General features: G+C 35.2%; 1 protein-coding gene across 7 annotated transcripts in view; it reads left to right on the forward strand.

Annotated features, from left to right (window-relative positions):
* Positions 1 to 27,057, forward strand: part of LOC123555150 (LIM and senescent cell antigen-like-containing domain protein 1) — a 58,786-nt gene that overhangs the window by 22,982 nt on the left and 8,747 nt on the right. For 5 of the 7 annotated variants that reach the window (XM_053547354.1, XM_053547348.1, XM_053547352.1 and 2 more), the window contains 2 exons: positions 21,632 to 21,742; positions 22,186 to 22,231. In XM_053547354.1, coding sequence (XP_053403329.1) covers positions 21,632 to 21,742; positions 22,186 to 22,231 — 157 coding nt within the window. Of the gene's footprint in view, positions 1 to 16,961; positions 17,726 to 19,484; positions 20,110 to 21,631; positions 21,743 to 22,185; positions 22,232 to 27,057 lie in introns of those variants that run through there. The other 2 variants (XM_053547349.1, XM_053547350.1) reach the window with 2 other exon arrangements.

Here is a 27,057-nt window from a genome sequence, read left to right on the forward strand (position 1 = left end):
GTCCAAGTAAAAGGTTGTAAAATAAGTTTTCTCCCTTTATATGGAGTAAAAAAAACTCTACATTGCCTCAGGCAGTTTTAAAGTCAGTTGTTGTTCTGACCTCAAAAGGTTTCTTGTGTGTGTTTGCACAGAGAATACAACTGGATTTATCTTCCTCAATGATAGTGACTGCAAGGGGGAAAAAATGAAGAAAGTTGTTTGAAATGGCATGTAATTCAATAACTTTAGCCTGTAGTCTGACATAAACCCCTCCCCCCACATAACATTATAGTGAATTTGCTACCCTGACGCTGATTGTGATTTATTTGACAAGGACCTTGTCAGGCGCATTTCCCAAAGTAACGGGAGTATTTTTTGCATGTTTTTTCTTTAGTGATTTGATAGCTATTAAACTTATTTATTTTTATATGCCACTTGGCATATAGTGATGGAAATGTCTGCCCATCAGAATATACCATTTCGCCTACATCCCACATTAATGTCCTGATTTAGCTCACCCAGACCTTCATAATCTCCACCTTTAGACTTAAAACCTAAAAAACCAACCGTGGTCAAGGCATATTGTTCTGAGACAATTTGATAAAAGACAGTGCATGAATCATTCGTCCTTCACTTCTGATTTATATGGTCCCTGGAGAAACTGGAAGTTACTTGCAGAGAACAGATTAAGTACTGGTACAGGAAAACAAACTCCATGCCCCCTAAAAAAAACAACCCCCACCCACCCCAAAAAACAAACTTTTGGGTTGATCCCACTGCAGTTATTAGCAGCATAGTCTCAAAAAGAATTTCGCCTAGCAGCTAGCTGTACTACTCCCGCAGGATAATTTAAACAACTTATTGTTTGATTCTTATAGTTGTCATGCATTGTTGAACTCAGATAGAAGATAAGTGCATACTGTAATGTTCTACAATAATATTTTCTGTATTAATGAAGAAAAATCATAATTATCAAACTTGTTATCATTTGTGTTATGGTGCGGGGTTTATACAGTAAAAATTATTTGAATAGTTTAACTGGCCTAAATGTTTACCTTTGATATTGGTTGTCTAGAGAAAATCATATTTTATTGAACATCTCAAGTGGTTGTAAAACCTAATGTATTTGATGAAAATATTTATCTGGGGTATGTGGGATAAAACTTCGGGTATATAGGATCAAGTTTGTCTATTTTGACAAAATCGTGTTTGTTTAAAAAGTGATATTACATTACTTAATGCTTTAAGCTTTAAGATGTCAACGCGGCAGAAAAAGTGGGTTTATAACTGCTCTGACATTATAAAGAAGCTCTTGTATAATTTCTGCACCAATTTGTCCAATTTCTGCACTCTGACTTGACCACTTTCTGAGCCGATTTGTTAACTTTCTGTGCCAACTTGTCCACTTCCTGTGCCGACTTGACCATTTTCTATGCTGAAATGACAAATCATTTGACCTACTTCTGATAAGCTGCTGTGGCTTGATGGATAAGCAGCCCTGCAATCTGGAGGTCAGAGGTTTGAGTTTTGTCAGAGGTGGGTCTAATGTTACTGAAGAGAATGGTGGCTGAGCCACCAGAATCTGATGCATCCTGACATGAACCTCAAAAAGGTTCACCAGAGCTACGAACCTTGCCGATATTGGTCCCCATACATTCCTTGGCAATTTTTGCTTTACTCCGGGTTCTTCATTTGGAATGTAAGAATCTGTAAGACACTTGTTCATCTTTCATACGGCTGTAATTAAAAAATTGTTTGTTTGCAGTAACGCAACCCAAAGTTTTTTCTGTGGATAATTTAAGTAGGTAGGGATTTTTGTTTGCATATAATCATATATAGGGAAAAATTCTTTTCATTTGACTGGCCAGAAAAAAAAAAGTTTGGTCACAGTGATTTTCACGGGTAAGTCTTGTTACTGCAAACAAATGTTTTTTTAATGATAACCTAATATTATGCTGTACTCAAATCTTTTCTAAAAATTAATCTGATGTATACTGAAGTTAAAAGTCAATGAAAATATCTCATCTGTGAAGAGTCCTGCAGTTAGGATTTCAACAACCTGTTAAATGTGCAAGATTTTAATCTTCTAGGGCTTAAGTTAAGGAGTCTTTAAGAAGATTAAAAAATAGTGCCTGTTAAGAAAAATAGCGTCCATTTGGAAAAATAGCGTTGGTTAAAAGTTTCAATAAAAGATTTGAAAATAATCTCATAACATCCTATACATTCAGAAATAGGTTAAGATAGTTTACAGCATGATGGGTTTTATAAATTTTATGCTTGGTTGTTTTTACTATACAGGTGTGCTAAATTTCGGGATATAATGTGACAGTTTTAAATGTGATACACATGTGGTTTTTGGTAACCCGAAAAATACAAGTTGTGAAAAATGTTATTTACACTAAGCGTGAAACTAGGTTCATTCATATAAAAAATGTGTTATTAAAAGGAATGCGTTAAATATTTTGATAAAAGTAAATGATATGTGTGTGTTGTGTTAATGGTTTGTGGAAGTTAAAATGGTGTAATTTAACTTTTGAGCAGTATACTTGTTGAAATTGTCTTATTATGTTCTTGGAATTATTAAAATTAGTGTAAATTAAGTGTTTTTGTTTTAAAAAATTAGTGATTATTCCTGATGTCATTTCGTGTCAGTTCGGGACTGTTGTTGCTGATGGTGTCTTCAAACTGGTGCTCTTTTCAAAAAAACTTGCAAATAGTGCATAATCTAATCCAAGTAAAACCTTATTATGCCCCCCTCCCACCTTCAAAGAAGGAGGGGTATATTGTTTTGCAGATGTCAGTTGGTCAGTGCAGTCGGTCTGTATGTAGACCAATTCGTTTCCAGATGATAACTCAAGAAGCTTGGGCATAGGATCATGAACGTTGATACGGAGGTTGGTCATGACCAGCAGATGACTCCTATTGATTTTGAGATCAGTAGGTCAAAGGTCAAGGTCACAGTGATCAGTAAATCAGTTTCCGCATGATAACTCAAAAACACTTGGGCCTAGGATCAAGAAAGTTGATAGGGAGGTTGGTCATGACCAGCAGATGACTACTATTGATTTTGAGATCAGTGAGTTAAAGGTCAAGGTCACAATGACCCGGAACAGTTAAATAGTTTCCAGATGATAACTCAAGAATGCTTGGGCCTAGGATCATAAAAGTTAATAGGGAGGTTGGTCATGACCAGCAGGTCGACCCCTATTGGTTTTAAGATCAGTACGTTGAAGGTCAAGGTGACAGTGACTCAGCACAGTTAAAAAGTTTCCGGAGGATAACTTTAGAATGCTTGGGCCTGGGATCACGAAACTCGATAGGATGGTTGATCATGATCAGCAGATGATCCCTATTGATTTTGAGATCTGTAGGCCGAAGGTCAAGGTCACAGTGACCCGTAACAGTTTCCGTATGGGCCTAGGATCATGAAAGTTGATAGAGAGGTTGGTCATGACCAGCAGATGACCTCTATTGATTTTGAGGTCAGTAGGCCAAAGGTCAAGGTCACATTGACACGGAATAGTTAAACCGTTTCCGGATGATAACTTGAGAACGCTTTGGCCTAGGGTCATGAAAGTTGATAGAGAGGTTGGTCATGACCAGCAGATTACCCTATTGATTTTGAGGTCAGCAGGTCAAAGGTCAAGGTCACATTGACCCGGAATAGTTAAACCGTTTCCGGACGATAACTTGAGAATGCTTTGGCCTAGGATCACGAAACTTTATAGGGAGGTTGGTCATGACCAGCAGATTACCCTATTGATTTTGAGGTAAGCAGGTCAAAGGTCAAGGTCACATTAATCCAGAACAGTAGAACTTTTGTGTACATTGACCAAATAATTTCTGTTCCTTGTGCAATTACTGAATGCATCAAGGGAGGCATTTCGTGTTCTATAAGCTCTTGTTGTCAGGGTAGATTTAGTAGCTAGTACATCATTCTATTTTCTCATAACATGTTGATGCACCAATGTATCAAATTGTTTTAAATAAATAATGGGGATTTATTGATAATGGCTCATGTTCTATTTGTATGAGCAAGATCTGCCTTAAATTTGATACATTTTTGCACCATGGAATAAACTTTACTCTTCACTTTGAAAAATGATACAAAATTAACAGATCATGTACAGCGAAAGTTAGAATACTGTCTTATACTATGAATGCCACAACTAATCACTGTGAAAAGTTTCATACATGGATGTTTAATACTTAAGAAGGCAGTTTTACCTCCTGGGTCTTACGTACTGTACCCTAAATACCCATGTATAATGCACAGTTTTTTGAATGCTCTAGTGTCACCTCGGAATCAAAGATGCAAAATATACACAGGTATACTTCAAAACCAAGTTTGTTTAGGATTTGTCCATCAGTTTAAAGATACCATTGTCATACCATTTTCTTCCACTGCTGCTTAATGTAAAGAAGTTGTTGTCTGAAGATCTTTTAGTTGTAATTATATGCAGAGTCACCCCTGTTTTGTAACTCACTTACTGCTGAAAAAAATGGCACAAAGCCTAAGGAAAGCTCTTTTAATGAGATAAGGCTTAATATATATAATAAAATGTAACAGTTAGTAAGATTATTTTTTACCTGTATTTTGCCCCCTCTGTCAACATTTTTTCTAGTAATTTGATTAAGTGGATTACAAGGGTCGTTGTTAGTTCAGTATAGGTGAGATGCAGTCAGTTACTGGAGATTAATTATGCAGCAGGAGCTTATATATACATTTCGTTCACTTTTCTCATAATATTTTTTAAAGTTTGGAAGTTGTATTTTGTAATATTAGTGATTCATTTTTGAAGTTTTGATATAAGTGATTGGTATTCGAAGTTTGGAAGTTGTGAATTGAGTGTCAGTGATACAGAGTTTCCAAAGTTTGAAAGTTCTATATTTAATTTTAGTGGTTTGTTTTTGAAGTTTTTAAGTTATAAGTTGGAAGTTTTGAAGTTGTATATTTGTTTTTAGAAGTTTGGAAGTTTGATATCTAAAATTAGTGATTCTTTTTTTAAATTTTGAAATTGACTATGTTTATATCAGTGATTCATTTTTGAAGTTTGGAAGTTGGATATTTAATGTTATATAGTAATTCATGTATTCATTCTCAAGGTTTTTAAGGTGTATATATATTGAATACCATTGATTCATTTTCAAGGTATGGAAGTTGTACATTGAATGTTATTGATTCATTTTCTAGGTTTAGAAGTTGTGCATTGAATGTCAGTGATTCATTTTCAAGGTTTAGAAGTTGTACATTGAATGTCAGTGAGTCATATTCAAGGTTTGAAAGTTGTACATTGAATGTCATGATTCATTTTCAAGGTTTAGAAGTTATAGATTAAGTTATACATTGAATGTCAGTGATAAATTTTCAAGGTTTAGAAGTTATAGATTAAGTTATACATTGAATGTCAGTGATTCATTTTCAAGGTTTGTAAGTTGTACATTGAGTGTCATTGATTCATTTTCAAGGTTTAGAAGTTGTACATTGAATGTCAGTGATTCATTTTCAAGGTTTAGAAGTTATATATTGAATGTCATTGATTCAATTTCAAGGTTTGTAAGTTGTACATTGAGTGTCATTGATTCATTTTCAAGGTTTAGGAGTTGTACATTGAATGACAGTGATTCATTTTCAAGGTTTAGAAGTTATAGATTAAGTTATACATTGAATGTCAGTGATTCATTTTCAAGGTTTGTAAGTTGTACATTGAGTGTCATTGATTCATTTTCAAGGTTTAGAAGTTGTACATTGAATGTCAGTGATTCATTTTCAAGGTTTAGAAGTTATATATTGAATGTCATTGATTCATTTTCAAGGTTTGTAAGTTGTACATTGAGTGTCATTGATTCATTTTCAAGGTTTAGAAGTTATATACTGAATGTCAGTGATTCATTTTCAAGGTTTGGAAGTTATATATTGAATGTCAGTGATTCATTCCCAAGGTTTGTTGAAGTTGTACATGTAATGTCAGTAATTCATTTTCAAGGTTTAGAAGTTGTACATTGAATGTCAGGTATTCATTTTCAGGGTTTAGAAGTTATAGATTAAGTTATACATTGAATGTCATTGATTCATTTTCAAGGTTTGGAAGTTGTACATTGAATGTCATTGATTCATTTTCAAGGTTTAGGAGTTATATACTGAATGTCAGTGATTCATTTTCAATGTTTGGAAGTTATATATTGAATGTCAGTGATTCATTGCCAAGGTTTATTGAAGTTGTACATTTAATGTCAGTGATTCATTTTCAGGGTTTAGAAGTTGTACATTGAATGTCAGGTATTCATTTTCAAGGTTTAGAAGTTGTACGTTGAATGTCAGTGATTCATTTTCAAGGTTTAGAAGTTGTACATTGAATGTCAGTGATTCATATGTATATAGAAGTTATATAATAAAGAAGTTTTATATTCAGCATGATTAGCAATGTCAACAGAAATTTTATTTTTGAGACAATATTTCAATGCTTTTGATTGAGGGGGTATCTATGAATCAATTCAGCGTCATCAGTTTTGACAAAGAAATAAAAAAGTTATTGTAACTTAAGAATATTTTAGTTACCTCCCCTGTCCTGTCACCTGCTGGTATCTTTCAGCTTCAAGTACAGAAATGCTAACAGATTATTAAATGCCCTATAGACTATAATAAATAAGACTAACTGGACACCTTGATCACTCTGTGAAGCATGTTACAGTATTTTGAATAAGCTCTCAAGTAGGTTTTAGAAGTGTTTTTTATTTGCAGAGTTTGTCAGCCATTGTGAAAATCTATCTATTAGCCTGTTTTGTTGTGGGTTGATAATTTTGACATTTCTGGATCCGCCTAGTCTTCTTTATCATATTTCAGCACAACTGTGTGAAAAGTTGGTTAAATATACCGGTATGTAAATGAGTTGATGAAATTGTATCACTAAATTGTACCGCTAATGCATCAATCATAAGTATTATACATGTCCAGAATTTGATAGTTACGTGTCAAGAATTTATGGCAAGTTGAACTATTTATTGGTTATTGATCGGCCAGTTGTGATGACATGTTTAATATTTTAATGGACCTACAAACTTAAGACTGAAAAGTCATAAATTCTTTAAAAAAGATATGTAGAAAAAAAAATACTTACAAATTTCCAGACTTTGGAATTGGAACATGCCCTATGAGTTACCTCCCCTGTGAGACCGATACTGTAAAATCAACAGAAATTGTGAGTGAATTATTTTAGCTGTATTAAAAATGCTAGCAGTCTGTCAATATATTTTTAGCTCACATGAGCTTTTGTGATCACCCTTCGTCCGTCGTCCGTGCGTCCGTCCGTCCGAGCTCACATTTGCATACTTAGGTGGCTATAGGAACAATAGGTAACTGTACTTTTTCTTTGATGTCATTCATTCCGTAAGGCTTTTATGTGGCTATTTTTTTTCTTATGTGGCTAAAAGAACAATAGAGAGAACAAAAGAGTAGCCACATAAGTATCCATATGTAGGAACTTCCGTGCGTCAACAATTTCTTGTCTGCACGATCACGGGGGAGGAACCCTATAGAAAATTTTCTCTGGATTTCCAGTGGAATGCCACTGGTCTTTCAGCTGAATTCCACTGGAATCCAGCGGTAAAATTGTCCGGTATTTCAATGGAATCCAGTGGAAAACCACTCCACTGGTTTTACCACTGGTATCCAGTGGAAAAGCCACTGGATTCCAGCGGAATACCACTGGAATCCAGCGGTAAAATTGTCCGGTATTTCATTGGAAACCAGTGGAAAGCCACTGGTTTTACCACTGGTATTCAGTGGAAATGCCACTGGATTCCAGTGGAATACCACTGGAATCCAGCGGTAAAATTGTCCGGTATTTCATTGGAAACCAGTGGAAAGCCACTGGTTTTACCACTGGTATTCAGTGGAAATGCCACTGGATGCCAGTGGAATACCACTGGAATCCAGCGGTAAAATTATTTGGTATTTCATTGGAAACCATTGGAAAGCCACTGGTTTTACCACTGGTATCGAGTGGAAAAGCCACTGGTTTCCAGTAAAATACCATTGAAATCCAGTGGTGAAATTGTCTTGTGTAGTTTGTAGAACATCGCATTGTTTCTACCAGTAAGTGCCCATACTCAGAGGGGCAACTGGGTTCTTTTTCCAGCAGACAAAAATTGAAGTGACTGTTATGCATACTTTTAGCTTTACTATCTTAATTGAAATAAAGTTCATCATATTTGAGTCAGTAAAGGTGAGTTCCTGGATTCAGTACCAGTTACTAACCTGTTCTCAGCAAGAATCTGCCAACTTCTTCATATGAATCAGAGGTAGAGAATGAATTATTTTAAATACAATGTCATGAATCAAATCTTCAACGAGAACATACACCTTGCCCAGGGATCGACCTCACAACCCTGTGATCCATAGATCTGCTCTCTCCCTACTGAGCTTAAAGCAGACAATTCAAATTAAAAACAAGGGAGTCATGATAACCCTGGATTGCTCACTTGAGTGATATGAGCTTCATGTTTCAAATATCAAACAGATGTTTAAATGTTAAGAAAGGTCAGTAGTTCACTGAAAGTCAGTTTTAAGATTATTGTGCGAAACTGTACATGTCATCAAAATTTCAAGGCTGCTTCTTAAAAAACATGAAAGTAGGTCAAGGTCAAAGTCAAGCGACCCCTAATTACTTTGGGTCATCAGGTAATTATAATTAAACAGTCTAAGAAATAAGATCAGAAAATTTCTGAAGTTCTTTTCCTATAAAACTAATAAAACGAATGACCCCCAGACTGGGGCCTCTTTTCATCCCAGGTACATAATTTGACCAATCTTGTAAGAGAATCACTAGGCAATGCTAAATACCAAGTATCAAAGGCCAAGGCCTTGAACTTTCAGACATGAAGATTAAAAAAAAAAAACCTATATATAGGTCTGTGTAAAACTTGGGACCCCCATGGTGGGGCCTCTCACCCCCCCCCCCCCAACTTGGGTAATAATTTGAACAATCTTGGTAGAGGACCATAAGGCAATATTGTGTACCAAATATCAAAGATCTAAGTCCTAAGTCTTGTGGTTTCAGGCAAGAAGATTTTTAAAGTCTTTTTTCCTTTACAAGTCTATGCAAAACTTGGGACCCCGGGGTTGGGCCTCTTTTCACCCCAGGGACATAATTTGAACAATCTTTGTAGATGACCACCAGGCAATGCTACATACCAAATATCAAAGGCTTGAGACAATTAGTTTTTTTCAAGTTTTTTGCCTATATAAATCTATATTATAATGTATAACTTTATGGAACCCCCAGGGTGGAGCCGCTTTTCACTCCAGGGGCATAATTTGAACAACCTTGGTAAAGAACCACTAGATAGTGTTGCATACCAAACATGAAAGCCCTAGGCCCTGCAGTTTTTGACAAGAAGATTTTAAATTTTTTCACTTACATATACAAAAGTCTGCATAATCCATGTGACTCCTAGGGCGGGTCATGTTTGACCCTCAGGGAATAATTTGAATAATCTTGGTAGTGGTCCACTAGATGATGCTACATAACAAGTATCAAAGTCTTCCTTCTATTGGTTTTCACCACCTTTAATAGCACCTTAATTATCTCACATTAAAGTCTTCTTTTTTACTTCTACATTTCCCCACCCGCTTGTTTACATTCATGTTTTCTAAATTTTCAGCATGTTTGAAATGCTTTAAACACTTATTTACTGTGCAGCTATCTATTCTAAATCATTCTGCAATTTTTCTTCCACTACAACCATGTTCATGAAATGATAATATGGTATTTTTCACAAATCTTTTACTCATGTCACTTCAGCAGACGAAATATGTAAAACACCAGTTATTTCCCTTTTAAGATCTTCAGTGCTACTATAAATTGTTACCCTGAAAAATGATCCTACCCTTAATTGGATTTTAATTGGAAGAAATTTGCAGTCCCCTATAACTTGATAACTTGGTGGTCTTTTTGAGAACATTAATTTGGCATATGAGTGTACATAGGAAGGCTTTAGTTCTAAATAATGATGTTTATATTATAACATTTATTGTATCAGATGATTCAATAAATATAATCTGGCGACAGGCTATATATATCTGAGATTTTACTAACCCTGAGATAAAAATAGGTATAATGTGAACAAGTTTCAAGATAACATTTGAAAAAATAATCTAAGTATTATTATTTTACATTACAGAGAAATTTCATAGGAATGCCACTAGTCAGTTGAAATCCAGTGGTATTGGTTCCAGTGAAACTCAATGCCAGTGGACTCCACTGGAATTCCAGTGGACTCCGCTAGAACTCCACTGTCGGTGGAATGCCAGTGATGATACCACTGGAATTCCAGTGGAATAACTATAAACTCATGCTTCCAGTGGAATTCCACTGGAAACCACCGGAAACCGCTGGTATTCCACTGACTTTTTTCTATAGGGAACTGTTACATGAGACTCGGTTGTGGAGGCTATTATGTTACAGATTTAGGATGCTTCTGTTACAGTATTCCTGGATAACGTTACAACATTCGGAGGATAATAATCGCTGTCGGTGTTTTGTTTGCCAAAGAAATAGTAAAGATGTATCTCTTTTTTGCAAAAGTATAAATTGTTTTTCTAGATCAATGGTATGTGCGTCTGTTGAGCCATGGTTTAACACGTGAAACACAGTATATTGATGTCTATCAAATGTCTAATGACAAAATCCGAAATTTTGATAGAAAATTATCTAAAAGAAGTTGATTAAAATATGTTTCAACCATATTTTATGCTCATTTGCATCGATAAAGACCCTCTTTAGGCATGCAGTTATAATACGAGGTAGAAAAATCAATGTGAGTCTAATTTTTCGTGGTTTTATAGAATGTTACAGTTGTGGGGTGCTTCTTCTGGATGTGTTACAGATTTAGGATGATACTTTTTGGAATACATTTTGACAATATACAATACCAGGATAGCAAATAAAATTTAGATATCATGAATTATGCGGGATTTTTTGTAAGATGTAACAAATATATTATACCAAGTGCATTTTTTCTAATTTCGAAATTCTAAATCTGATTCAACAGCTATATATAATAAAATGATATATAAACATTTTCAATGGAAAGCTAGTGTTCTATATCAAATGTATATGATACCATAATCACCTATTCGCATTGAATTGTCGTTTGCACTTTAATAAGCTGTTCTTTCATAAATAGTACCTGTTTATGCTACATGTATTAAGCTAGAAAACGAATGTGTCCTAGCTTCAGAAGAGCTTGGCAATGCGTGTCTTTATCAACGATTTCAATTTCTAATAAGCTTAAAAGAAAATATCCTCTCAGAAACGGTAATGGAAAACTTAAGAAACTAATTGGCTTTTCTCACGACAACTCGCACATGTGCAATAAAACTTTATTTCAAATAATAAAAGATTCTTTTTTGTTAAACATTTATACGTTTTTACTGTTAGAGCAACCATCGAATCATAGTCTGCTTGCAGGCGCGTAGCTGCCTACAAGCAGATATGCATCTGCGCAATGAAGATTTGGCAAGCATGCACAATCAAATAGGCTAATCTGAAGCATTGAATCTGTCTGGTCACAGTTAGGAGCCTATATCATTTAACAGAGGATTTTATACGCAATTCATAGTTAAAATGTATAATGTTTTAGGATTTTCATCTAAAAATATATGCGTCTTTGTCTTTGTGTATATGACGGTGTCAAGGGCTTTTCGGGATTGTGCGCCATTAGAAGGCACGTCTCAGGACTGTAGGCATTGCGTAAACGCGAGCACGAGCACATTAAATTCGAGTTGTTCAAAAATTAGGAGTTACATTATAAACATAGTAACTCACTCTCTTTTTAGATTTGAACGAAAGTAATTAATCTATGTGAATATAAATAAATACACACTTAAAACATTTTTTCGATTTCGCTCCGCGATATCTTTGGTGATTTATTTAGAGGTTATGAAAAACATTTAACAACCAATGTATTTAGAGATTGTTCAAACGATCGGTCAATTTGCATGGAAAAGGGATGGGAGATTTGCTCTGCATAACTTGTATCATCAACTGTTCATCATATGTGATTCTTGACATATCACAACCGATATCTTCTCCCGTTAGGTTGACTTTCCTGTTTTTAAACGTCGTTACAGCAACGCCACTCTAGTACATGTCTGACTGTCTCAAATGACAAAATAAATCTTGTTTAGCAGTATTTACATCTAACAACAGAATCCTGAAGAAGGAAACAGTATCATCCTAAATCTGTAACACATTCAAAAGCAGCATCCCACAACTGTAACATATCGTGCTAAACTGCAATATTCTATAAAACCACGAAATATTAGACCAACAGTAATTTTTCTACCTCGTATTATAAGTCATGCCTGAAGAGGGTTTTAATTAATGCAAATTTGCATGAAATAGGTTGGAATATCTTTTAATCAATTTCTTTTAGATATTTTTCTATCAAAATTTCGAATTTTGTCATAAAACACTTGATTGACATCAATATACTGTGTTTCGCAGGTTAAGCCATGTCTCAACAGACGTGCTTATCACAGATCTAGAAAATCAATTTTTATTTTTGGAAAAAGAGATACATCTTCACCACATCTTTGGCAAACAAAATACCGACAGCTATTATTATCCTCTGAATGCTGTAACGTTATCCAGGAATACTGTAACAGAAGCATCCTAAATCTGTAACATGATATCCTCCACAACCGAGTCTCGTGTAACAGTTCCTCCCCCGTGACGATAGAGTTATGGCCCCTGAAAGGGCCAGAATTAGCTATTTTGACCTTGTCTGCACAATAGCTGCTTCATTTATGATTTTTTTTTAACCAAACTTGCACACAACTTGTATCACCAAAAGATCTTGGTTCCTTTCTTCAACTGGCGAAATTCCATTATGGATTCCAGAGTTATGGCCCCTGAAAGGGCCAGAATTAGCTATTTTGACCTTGTCTGCACAATAGCAGCTTCATTTATGATTTGAATTTAATCAAACTTGCACAAAACTTGTGTCACCATAAGATCTCGGTTACTTTTTTAAACCGGCCAGATCCTTTAATGGGTTCCAGAGTTATGGCCCCTGAAAGGGCCAAAATTAGCTATTTTGACCTTGTCTGCACAATAGCAGCTTCATTTATGATTTGATTTTAACCAAACTTGCACACAACTTGTATTACCATAAGATCTTGGTTCCTTTCTTGAACTGGCCAGATTCCATCATGGGTTCCAGAGTTATGGCCCCTTAAAGGTCCAAAATTGGCTCTTTTGGCTTTTGCAGCCATATAGATACTTCATTTATGGTTTTATTTGATACAAACTTCCAAAATATCTTCAACAACAATAAATCTTGGATTCCATGACAAATCAGATGCAATCGTAGGTTCCAGAGTTATTTTATATCTGATTACCTCCCCTGATTGTAATCAAAATGGATTTATATCAGTAATAATTTCATTATTGTCGTTAGTTGGACTGAGCCAATCAGGGTAGATAACTATGGACTGATTTTATGTCAAATTACCTCCCTTTATTTCAAATTAAAATGGGTATATCTCCGTAACTAATGAAGATACTGATCTGAAATTTCATTTATGTCAACAGATTTATTTGGCAGATCCTTCTTTTGTTCACTTACAATAATTTTTATGCCCCCGAAGGGAGGCATATAGTTTTTGAACCGTCTGTCAGTCTGTCAGTCTGTCGGCAATTTTCGTGTCCGGTCCATACCTTTGTCATCGATGGATGGATTTTCAAATAACTTGGCATGAATGTGTACCACAGTAAGACGACGTGTCGCGCGCAAGACCCAGGTCCGTAGCTCAAAGGTCAAGGTCACACTTAGATGTTAAAGGTCATTTTTCATGATAGTGCATTCGTGTCCGGTCCATATCTTTGTCATCGATGGATGGATTTTCAAATAACTTGGCATGAATGTGTACCACAGTAAGACGACGTGTCGCGCACAAGACCCAGGTCCGTAGCTCAAAGGTCAAGGTCACACTTAGACGTTAAAGGTCATTTTTCATGATTGTGCATTCGTGTCCGGTCCATATCTTTGTCATCCATGGATGGATTTTCAAATAACTTGGCATGAATGTGTACCACAGTAAGACGACGTGTCGCACGCAAGACCCAGGTCCGTAGCTCAAAGGTCAAGGTCACACTTAGACGTTAAAGGTCATATTTCATGATAGTGCATTGATGGGCATGTCCGGTCCATATCTTTGTCATTCATGCATGGATTTTAAAATTATTGGGCATGAATGTGTACCACAGTAAGACGACGTGTCGCGCGCAAGACCCAGGTCCGTAGATCAAAGGTCCTAAACTCTAACATCGGCCATAACTATTCATTCAAAGTGCCATCGGGGGCATGTGTCATCCTATGGAGACAGCTCTTGTTTTTTAATTACTTCCCTTTTACGTTACTATAAATAGCTTATTTTTCGTAACTTTTTTATTATTTGCCGTAGGGAAAAACCGAGACCACTTTTCTGTGGTACAACATGGATGGTACATTCAAGTTTTAGATGTATTTTGACATAACTTTACCTGGTAAGAATTTTTTTGTGGACTTAGAATTTTTTTTGGAATTTCTTCTTTTTGTTGTTCCTGTCCTTTGGGCTTCAACAGTCAAGTTCTTTAAATTTTGCTCCCATCCTCTGGTGTAACCCTTCGGGCGTATATTGCCCCGCTTGGCGGTGCTCTTGTTTCAAATTAAAATGGGTATATCTCCGTAACTAATGAAGATACTGATCTGAAATTTCATTTATTTCAACAGATTTATTTGGCAGATCCTTCTTTTGTTCACTTACAATAATTTTTTTTTTAATTACTTCCCATTTACGTTACTATAAATAGCTTATTTTTAGTAACTTTTTTATTATTGGCCGTAGGGAAAAACCGAGACCACTTTTCTGTGGTACAACATGGATGGTACCTCCAATTTTTAGGTGTATTTTGACATATCTGTACCTTGTAAGAATTTTTTTTTCTTTTTGGTTAAATTTCTTCCCTTTGTTGTTCCTGTCCTTTGGACTTAGATATTTTTTCTGAGGACCTTCTTGTCCTCAAGTGCAATGATAAAAGGTGAGCGATATAGGGCCATCATGGCCCTCTTGTTCCTTATTTAAAATCCCCTGTCCCCATTATGTAACCCTTAGCCTGCTGGTGGCAAGTGATTTTGCCTGTGTGACCAGTGCAGACCAAGATCAGCATGCATTCATTTCATTTCATTCATTCATTATTAAAACATTGATTTATAGTTTATATTTGCAATATAATTTTAATTTTTGAGGAATTTAACTCCCCTTTTTGCATCTTTACTGAAATACTAGATCAAAGTTGAAAATGTTAAAATTGAAAAATAAATAGTATCAAGTGTAAGGAAGGATGAATTTCTTTCTGTGTATGGATAGATGAATTTTTTTTAAAAAAATTGCCTCTGACATTTGTTGTGGTCGTTTATATACCTGTAACCTATAATACAGGGTTAGGGCATATAGTATGACCCCTGTAGTTTTAATCATTTAGCAGTATTAGGAAAGATGGGTTTTAATTTTTTTTCTATGAAGTTTGTTATAAACAGCTGATTCAGTATATTCTTTTCAACTAATTTAATGTCTCGTATAAATATCTAAATTGTTCGCTAAAGAATCGTTTAAAAATTCAGAATGAAATTTAATCTACATTTGAAATCTGACATATAATATCAAATTTAATATCTTTATATATGATAATATCAGATCTGTGGCGCTTAAGGTCTATTTTGACAATTGCAGCTTGAATAGGAAGATACGAGTGTTTACATTGGTAATTCTGTGTCCCATATTCTAGAGGTCAAATTCCACAAAGACGTTTTTTGTATAAAAGGTCATGATTTATGTTTTTAAGATTTTCAAAAGTAGTACTTTTTTTTATAATGACTGGTCATTAAAATAATGACGATTAAACTGTTATAATTTTAATGTATGGACCTTGAAGAACTTAAGAGATTTATTGTTGCTATCTTGCCTCAGTTCACCTGTCTGTCTGTCTGTCTGTCCACCACAGAATCCTGTCTTGATTACTTGCCTTAGTTTTCAAGATTCATTTTCGTGGACTCCTTGGTCTAGTCATTCCATAAAATTGAATCCCGATGAACAAGGAAAATTTCTAGTCATTTTATCCTTGAAAAATCCACAAGTCCACATATCTCCACGAATAAGCCGTTAAGACCAAAACCACAAAATTTCATGCCCACGAACTTAAATGATTTTACAGTAATTGTGAAATAGTGTCTTCTCCTAAAATGTGTTATCTGATGAAATTATATACAACAACAGCTGTCTAGTGTATCTGTATGCATTTTGCATTTTAATATAGCTTTCATAGTTTGTTGTTACCTGAGACAGGGCAGGTTTACCTGTAGTTTTTTTACACCCAGGATATTGTAAATGATGCGACATGTAGTGTCTGTATACAGTGTACATGGTACCCATTAGTCAATATTTTATATATATTGTCAGCTGACACAGATCCGCTTGTATCATAATCATGTGAAGGAATATTCAATATTTGAGGACATAAAAAAGGTTGTTTTGTTCACTCTTCTTATGATTTTGTATAGCCAGAATTTGGTCACCTTGACGCAAAATGCAGATAACTGCATTGGCATATGCATTAATATAAGATAGCAGTTCTCCACTTTTGAGCTAAGGCGATGACGTGACAAGTGCTCAAGAAACAAGTTCTCATTGGTATCTGCAGACATTTCAACGTCAAAATTGTAAAGTTTAAATGCACGGACGGATGTATCAGTGGTTTCAGAATTAAGTTAAAGTTCAGACAATTCAACAAAAACATCAAGCAATTAAGACATGTAGATGAGCAGTGACACTCTATTTTGCAGTGAATTAATTTGCAGCATTTTTAGATGAATGATAATTATGTAAATTCAGTTTTATTTCAAACATTTGTCAACTTAATGTAGATAAAATTGGGCTGTAACATGTTTAATCGGTGTTGATACATTGGATATGGTTGACGATAATTATGTTGACATTGTTTATCAAATTGTTTATCAGGTAAACAATTTATTGTTTACAGTTGATGTGTGCATTTGAAAATTGTTACAAATTGGAAAGTTAAAGGGCTTTAATTGTATGGAGAAAAATTTTGAATTTGTTTGATGGACTAGTAATTCTTGTTGGATTTAAAAAAAGTGATATTTGGAAGTATCGTATTAGTATATGTAGGCTTGTTCTTCTTGATGTGCTGTTCATTAATTGGCAACAATTAGGGTTCATTTGACAGTTTTTGTTGTGCTATATTGGAAATAGATTCAAATCGTTCCTATCATTAAATTTAACTTTACAGGAAATACTGAGTGTATATTTTAACTAATATTCATTAAATTATTTAAGTGAACAATTTGAAAATATTGAAAGGGAGAAAAGAATTCAGCTTGATATAAGTGAATATTGGACATAGATTATAAAGTGAATATTTGACACAGTTTATAAAGTGAATATTTGACATAATTTATAAAGTGACATTATGTCTATAACTTCAACGCCACGACCACCAAATCCCTTGAGGCTTCAGTCACTGAGTGAACGGAATGAAAGTACGCTGTTCCAGAGGCGGCGGCTACATCCACATGAGCATGATAACCCCCCACTTGGGGATATACATGAGATCGGAGCCCAGCATGGGGCTGATCAACCTGGGGCTCCCTTGCCAGGGTTCCCTGTTCAAAATGGACCAAGGTTTGTTAAAATGTCATTTTTATACAATGATAGAAAGGCAGACAACTCTTGTTAGTTGATTTTATGTAAGGTTGTAAGAGTGTTTTCCCTTGTTTGGGCTAAGACCAGCAGGTATTGCAAAAACAGAAAAATAGTAATATTTTAAACATTTTAAAGTTCAATTATGTTATGTTATACTGTCAGATATGACACAAAAAATGTTTCTTAGATTGTATGATACAATAAATTCCTACAGTTGTAATTTTGTAACTCTAGAAAGGGATTTTTGCACCGTGCAGTAACTTTATGAATTTATAATGACCGGAAATGATTGTGTTAAAACTTGTGTTTAATTTTAAAGTGATTTTTTTTTTATTTGAAAAATGCCAAGTTATGTAGTTAAGCTATTGTTTTATTATTTAGTTAATTTGTTGTCAGTATACATGATCAGTCAACGCTGATCGAGTCTTTTGTTTAATTTGTGGTGATCTAAACAATCGAGATACGAGTCGTTCGAATTATTTCATTGATACACTCCTACGGCTTATAAGTTTGTGGTTAACTGTCATAATGTGTTATGTTTTATAGATACATAGGGAGAGATAGTAGTGTGTGCATTTTATCTACTGTGATAGGTGTATTACTTAAAAGTGTGAAAATGCATTTCTGAAAATGCATTAATTTGGGAGTATACAAATATTATTTAGACCTAATACGAGTTTTAGCAATATTTTACATGAATGGATATTATTAATTTTAAAATATGCTGAAACCAATAGTTTAATTAACTGACTTTGTTATTTAAAAAAAATAGAGTGCTTGAAGTATTATTGTGGATAAAATTTCCATGCCTTTAGCTTTTCTTGGTGTTTAAGGAATCATTTTGAAATAGATGAATAAATGCCGTGTTAATAATGGGACAGTTATATATATATGAGCCGTGTCATGAGAAAACCAACATAGTGGGTTTGCGACCAGCATGGATCCAGACCAGCCTGCGCATCCCTGCAGTCTGGTCAGGATCCATGCTAACAGTTTCTCTAATTCCAATAGGCTTTGAAAGCGAACAGCATGGAACCTGACCAGACTGCGGGGATGCACATGCTGGTCTGGATCCATGCTAGTCGCAAAGCTACATGTTGGATTTCTCATGGCACTGCTCAATTATAGTATGTAGTACAGTCTCTGTTAATATTAAAAAAATATTTAAGTTCAACTTGATGAATTAAAACGATGCTCAGTCAGTTATGACTTTTTAAGGAAATTAAAACACTGACACAACCAAATATAAAAGAGAAGAACATGAAGTGTGATCGAAACTATGGAATGACTAATTGTTCTGAACTGTATGTCTCATGTTACAGCACATGCTAGATCAATATGTATTGTTTGTACAACCGTTTTAAGGAGATGCGCATTGTTTTAATTCTTGATTTAATTTGTAATTTCTTATAACTTAAAATTACCTTTTTTCACATTGGTTCTATAAATATATAGCATATAAAATATAATGTCATTAAATCCTGTTTTAATGAGACTGTCAAGGATGTTTGTTTTTTCGGTTCGAATAATTCGTATCTGGAACATATAATTTATCAAATTAAATCATCCGATAGGTTTTAATTGTCATTAAATGAAGAGAATTCAAATTTGATTGTAATTAAATTAATTGTAAGAAAAAGAAATTTGTTTAAGATTGTTTTTAATAAAGTTTTTTTTTATATATTAATAAAACTGCATCGTGGACGTCAATAAATAGATAGGACTTGTTAATAAGGACACATTGGAAAGTACCGTTGAGGAAGGGCAGGTGATTTTTCCTGCTGTGCCGCTAAACGATTCCTTTTACAGTCATCATAATATCTCATGCATGTGCTGATCAATTAATACAGAATCAATTACTAAGGTTAATGCATTTGTACTTAGAGGTGTGTTTACAATATGTTGCAAAACTTTACAATGGGATTTGAGATGAATTAATAATTTAAAAGAGTTATCTTCCCTAGGTGTGAGTAGGTACACTGTATATATAGGCTTTAAATAATACTGTTGTAGGATAAAAGAAAACTTGGGGACGAAAAAAAAACATGATAAAAATGGACTATTATAACACAATCATGTAGAAGAAATATTTTGTGAAGTACTGAATAAGACTTTTATTGTGGATGTGTATAAAAATAATTTTGAGATATTTTGTTCAATACTTTGAAATGTAAAGTAGGTAGTGGAATGATGAGATTTTTCTGAATTTGCCGTCAGTCCTGGATTTTTGATGTACCGCAACAGACTGTAATATGTATGAAAATGTTAAAGTTACAAACGCTAGATGAGTTTACACAATCAAACTTGTTTCAAAGACGTAGAATAAATCGCCAGGAATCATTGCTGAATGAACTTGCAAACAGGTGATTTATGTTTTCATTTTCCCGGAAATTACATGTACTAACTTAAATTTGTTTAACAATACATTCAAACTATATTTTGTTAATAAGTTTGAGAAACTGTTTTTGTGTGTGTCACAGCTTGTGTTTTTCATGAAAGTATTGCAGACTACACCAGCATGAAAGAATATAGTGTTGTCTATTGTGACATTTGAAATATAATACATGCATGAATGCAGATTGAAAATCAAAATTTCAGGTAGCACTGCACTTAATGGCTTTTGACTGCTTTATGAATTGTTAAGATCCATAATATATCAGGTTTAACTTATAATATGCTGGACATGATTGATTCTCAGGAGGAATTTGTGACCAGTGAAGATCATGATCAGCCAGCACATCCATGCAGTCTGATCAAGGTCTGCACTGTTCGCCATTCAGTCATTATCTTTTTAGGAATAACCCCTTTTTAGCTCGACTATTCGAAGAATAGGGGAGCTATCCTACTTGCCCCGGCGTCGGCGTGAGCGTCACACAAATGTTAAAGTTTGCATACCACCCCAAATATTTTCAAAGTCCATTGAGATATTGCTTTCATATTTTGCATACTTGTTTACCATCATGACCCCAGTCTGTAAAAAGGAGGAGGCAACTCTATCAAGCATTTTGATTGAATTATGGCCCCTTTTCAACTTAGAATATGCTTGTTGTAATGTTAAAGTTTTACTCATAGCTTATATTAATTACTATCAAGCACTGAGAATAGTCGAGCGCGCTGTCCACTGACAGCTCTAATTTACAGTTAATTGTACTGTCCAAATTGAAAGACAGACAGTTAAGTTCATTATAGAAAGGTTAACAGCTAGTATAAAGATGATACTGTTCCAGTTATTTTTGACAATGCCTGATGTCATAGAAGCAATACCATGTTCTATTATACCCCTAGGTAGTATATTTTGCAAAAGGGGTTGTTTATTAAGGGTTGGTTTGTTGTTTTCATGCAGTAAAAATGAATTATGAATGAATACTAACAATTACAGCACTGTCTACTTTTGAAGTACAAATGATTGGTATGAAATATTATTTGTTGATTAGACTAAATTTTGTGGTTCAACGCAACCACAAAATCCATGGAAGATTAGTCCCCCACAAATATTTATGATTTCACATTATCTGCTTTATTTCACTCCATTTTTAGTAGCCAATTCAGCCTATAATGTTTCAATTTTTAATTTGATATACACGTGTTCTAAAAAAATAAAAATGTTGTCATTTTACTTGTAATTTGTAATTTTGATAAAGGAGGATAGGCAGAAACTTTGTTAATAATAATAGGATGAAATAGTTTTAACATTTGCTGTCACTTTGCAGGACAACAGGGAAATATTTTTTAGTTTTGATTTGTTTACCAGAGTTTTTTTTGTCAGTGAAAATAGTCCCATATTTTTTAAACTCTAGTGAAAGTAGTCCCGGGTATTGTCAATGCAGGGAAACAACTCTCTCTTGATATCATGTGTAACTTGAGTTTTTTGTTTTCTATTTTCAGTTCTGACATGTCTATGGGCATTGGAGTGTGTTGTCGATGTGGCGAGGGTTTCGGACAACACCAGCAGATCGTTAACTCCAATGGTGAAGTGTGGCACCCACAATGCTTTGTGTAAGTTACTGATACTCATACATCACGTATAGTTTCTGTGAATATAGTAAAATATTTAGTAAAAAATGATTAAAATTTAGGCACACCTGTTTTAAAAAGTATTTCCTGTTATCAGGTAATTCCAGCGTTATCCTGGTTTGTCCTGAGATTCTTTTAACAAGCAGCAAACAGAAGAGGCGCCTCAAGTTTAGAAACTTTCCTGGTTCTTTTAGCATGCCAGCTGCAAAGTATCGAAACACCAGACCCTTATCCCAGTGTAAGTTATTGTAGTTGGACAATCAAACTCACAACCTCTGGTTTTGTAGTCAGACAGAGTTTCCTTTGGACCCAGTGTCCACTCTGAACACTAAGGTCTGTTAGATTGCCATTCATTTTAGAAATAGTGGAAATGTAAAATCTTATCTGTCACAGTGCATTAATTGCCACATTGTAATTATTTTCAGGTGTGCCCAGTGTTTTCAACCTTTTCCTGAAGGGATTTTCTACGAGGTAAGTTGTCTTGAAAATGTGCTTGAAGTATTAATGAGCGGTGCCATGAGAAAACCTAACAAAGTGGCTTGCGACCAGCATGGATCCAGACCAGCCTGAGCATCCTCCCAGTCTGGTCAGGATCCATGCTGTTCGCTATCAGTTTCTCTAACTGCAATAGGCTTTGAAAGTGAACAGCATGGATCTTGACCAGACTGCGCGGATGCACAGGGTGGTCTGGATCCATGCTGGTCGCAAACACACTATGTTGGTTTTCTCATCTATTATAATGTATTGGATTGCTATTTATTTTTGTTAGAGTTTAAGGAAGCAAATTGTGTGGAAGAAAGTTTGTGTTTAATTTGAATTTTCTTTATTAACCTTTCGCAAAAGGCAGAGATATCATATCATTCTGGCAGTGTTCAGCCTTCCCTCCATCTGTCTGGAGCTATATCTTTGACATGACTTGGAGTATTTATGTAAAATTTAGTAGAAATAATTGTATTACAATGGGGAAATCAACCTTGGAAGTTTCAGTCCTAATGCCCGAGGAACACAAGAATTGCAGTTCTAGGTACTTACAGCATATTTACTATATTAGGTTCATTTCTGCTTTTAAACTCGAGTCAGAAAATGAGATATTGTCACAAATCTTAGAACGAGTGTAGTTTCCATAGAGATCAAGACTTAGTGATGTGGTCTGGTCAACGGGGTTCAAGGTCATCTTTTTCCAAAATGGAAACATGTTTTAGTTTACTAACTTTGGTATAATGTATTGTGACCAAACTTGGTGTATAGGTAGCTTACCCTGAGGTCAGTGCTCCTTTACATTGTTGATTAGTTAGGGTCTAGGTCACTGCAACAGTTGTGAAAAAGGGGAAAAAGCTTCCAAATCAAAAATCAAAGTCTAAATCCCAATTTTTATGCCCCCACTTTGGGGGCATATAGATTTGCCCTTGTCCATCCGTCCGTCCTTCCTTCCGAGAATGTTGTGTCGCGCCTAGCTCCAAAAGTATTTGACGTAGAGTCACAAAACTTTACAGGAATGTTGGTCAGCATGTGTAGTTGTGCACCTGGGGTTTTGCATCCGGATTCGTTCAGTCGTGTAGAAGTTATGGCCCCTGACTTTGTAAAAATTGGTCATTTTAGTGTTGTGTCGGGCCTAGCTCCAAAAGTATATGACTTAGAGTCACAAAACTTTACAGGAATGTTGGTCAGCATGTGTAGTTGTGCACCTGGGGTTTCCCGTCCGGATTCATCCAGTCATGTAGGAGTTATGGCCCCTGACTTAGTAAAAAATTGGTCATTTTAATGTTGTGTCGCGCATAGCTCCAAAAGTATTTGACCTAGAGTCACCAAAGTCTACAGGAATGTTGGTCAGCATGTGCAGTTGTACACCTGGGGTTTCGCGTCCGGATTCATTCAGTCTTGTAGGAGTTATAGCCCCTGATTTAGTTAAAAATTGGTCATTTTAATGTTGTGTCGTGCGTAGCTCCAAAAGTATTTGACCTAGAGTCACCAAAGTTTACAGAAATGTTGGTCAGCATGTGCAGTTGTGCACCTAGAGTTTCACGTCCGGATTCATTCAGTATTGTAGGAGTTATGGCTCCTGACCTTGGAAAAAATTGTCATTTTAATGTCATGTAGTGGGGGCATCTGTGTCCCATTGACACATTTCTAGTTCCTGTCTTCTCCTTAACTAAGAAAAACCAATTCATTGAACTTACTCAAGTTATATTTTGAACCAGATCCTGTCAAAAGATATATTTTGTATGTTAAATGTAAATGAAACAATTTTATAAAGATACATCTTTTTAAAATATGTTGGAACTTAGATCTTCATGTTTTATCTAATTATTTTTGTCATATTTCTGCAGCTAAATGAAATCCTTTGTTGTACATGAAGCAAATTTGCTAAGTTACTGATGATATAAAAATGTAATTTAAGTCTTTGCAGTAATATGTCTTAAAATAGCTGTGTGCAATCAATGAAGATAACACCACTGTTGCATTTCATTGTAGTTGCCTTTGGTATTGTGTTAAAGATATCTCACAAAAACAACAAGGAATGTCAAACATGTTACCAAGGATACCGTCCTATCTATGCTTTCTCTGAAAAGTTTCCTAAATTTGAAGTAATTTTCTTCCTTTGATGTTTTGTGCTCCCAAGTTCCGAACAATATTAATGATTAAAATGCAGCAAATGTGAAACGTTGCAATCTTAAGCCTCGATCTTGCAATTTCCATTTAAATTTTGTCGTTTGTCTGATTTTCATTCAAGTTTTGTCATTCATGCAATTTCCATTAATTTTAAGGTTTGTTGTTCATGCAATTTTCATTTAAGGTTTGTTGTTCATGCAATTTTCATTTAAGGTTTGGTGTTCATGCAATTTTCATTTAAGGTTTGGTGTTCATGCAATTTTCATTTAAGGTTTGTTGTTGTTCATGCAATTTTCATTTAAGGTTTGGTGTTCATGCAAATTTTCATTTAACGTTTGGTGTTCATGCAATTTCATTTTAATTTTGCCCTACGTGTTATTTCCACTCTAATTTTTCCCTTTGTGCATTTTTCTTTCTATCTATGATTTTCATGCAATTTCCATTTCACTTTTTAGCTTCATGCAATTTTAATTTAAATTTTGCCTTTTATGCAGTTTTCATTTGAATTATTTAGATGCTAGCTGATAACATATTAATTTTATTAAAATGAAAATTTTAATTATTTCACGTGTATGTTTTACAGTTGGGAAAACATTTGGAGTAAAATAACAAATTATATATATTGCTGCATACAAAATAATATAAAAAAATATGCATTATGATACACATTTAAAAGTAAGTAAATGAAATAACATAGGGTATAATGTCCATACATACTTCAGCTCAGTTTGGCAAGTGTTACTTTGGAGAATGTCATCACTGGTAAACAATTTGAATGTTATTCTGCCCTCCACCTTGTATGGGGGTGGGGGTGGGGGGTGGAGGTGGGTGGAGAATCTGAGATAATATTGTTGTAGTGCTGAAACTTGTCTGTAAGTCTGTCCTTCTGTCAGTCTGTTAGTCTCGTCTGTCACAAAGTTTGTCCACGCAACTCCTCTAACACCACAAGGCAGATTTACACTAAACTTCACAAAAGTGATCTGTACCAAGCCTAATTATGCATATCATGGACATGCTCTGGTTCATTATTTTCAGTGGAGTTATGGCCCTTGATTTAGCAATTTCTATTATATTTTGGCTAATTCTCTTATGTTATTTGTTAAATTTTATGATGTTTTGGCAACTCCTCTTCCACCATTGTCTGGATTTCCTTACATGAGATCAGTGCTAAGCCTAGTTATGCATATCATGGGAATGTTCTACATCAGTTATTATGTCTCCCCCAGGAGACATATTGTTTTTGCCCTGTCCGTCCGTCCGTCCGTCCGTCTGTACGTCACACTTCATTTCCGAGCAATAACTGGAGAACCATTTGACCTAGAACCTTCAAACTTCATAGGGTTGTAGGGCTGCTGGAGTAGACAACCCCTATTGTTTTTGGGGTCACTTCATCAAAGGTCAAGGTCACAGGGGCCTGAACATTGAAAACCATTTCCGATCAATAACTAGAGAACCACTTGACCCAGAATGTTGAAACTTCATAGGATGATTGGTCATGAAGAGTAGATGACCCCTATTGATTTTGGGGTCACTCCGTCAAAGGTCAAGGTCACAGGGGCCTGAACATTGAAAACCATTTCCGATCAATAACTAGAGAACCACTTGACCCAGAATGTTGAAACTTCATAGGATGATTGGTCATGAAGAGTAGATGACCCCTATTGATTTTGGGTCACTCTGTCAAAGGTCAAGGTCACAGGGGCCTGAACATTGAAAACCATTTCCGATCAATAACTAGAGAACCACTTGACTCAGAATGTTGAAACTTCATAGGATGATTGGTCATGAAGAGTAGATGACCCCTATTGATTTTGGGGTCACTCCGTCAAAGGTCAAGGTCATAGGGGCCTGAACATTGAAAACCATTTCCAATCAATAACTAGAGAACCACTTGACCCAGAATGTTGAAACTTCATAGGATGATTGTACATGCAAAGTAGATGACCCCTATCGATTTTGGGGTAACTCCATTAAAGGTCAAGGTCACAGGGGCCTGAACATTGAAAACCATTTCCGGTCAGTAACTTGAGAACCACTTGACCCAGAATGTTGAAACTTAATAGGATGATTGGTCATAAAGAGTAGATGACCCCTAACGATTTTGGGGTCACTCTGTGAAAGGTCAAGGTCACAGGGGCCCGCACATTGAAAACCATTTCCAGTCAGTAACTTGAGAACCACTTGACCCAGAATGATGAAACTTCGTAGGATGATTGGTCATGCAGAGTAAATGAACCCTAACGATTTTAGGGTCACTCTGTTAAAGGTCAAGGCCACAGGGGCCTGAACATGGAAAACCATTTCCAATCAATAACTTGAGAACCTCTCGACCCAGAATGTTGAAACTTCATAGGATGATTGTTCATGCAGAGTAAATGACCCTTATTGTTTTTGGGGTCACTCCCTTAAAGGTCAAGGTCACAGTGGCCTGTTCATGTAAAATCGTTTTTTGGAAATAACTTGAGAACCACTTGACCTACAATGTTGAAACTTAATAGGATGATTGGACATGCAGAGTACATGACCCCTATTTATTTTGAGGTCACTTGATCAAAGGTCAGGGTCACAGGAGCCTGAACAGTGACTTGAGAACCACTAGGCCACGAGTGTTGAAATTTAGCGGGATGACTGGACATGCCAAGTAGATGATCCCTATTGCAGCCAACCATCAGTGTCTCTTTGACTTT

Source organism: Mercenaria mercenaria, chromosome 7 (genome assembly GCF_021730395.1).
Source record: "Mercenaria mercenaria strain notata chromosome 7, MADL_Memer_1, whole genome shotgun sequence".
Lineage (NCBI taxonomy): Eukaryota > Metazoa > Mollusca > Bivalvia > Venerida > Veneridae > Mercenaria > Mercenaria mercenaria.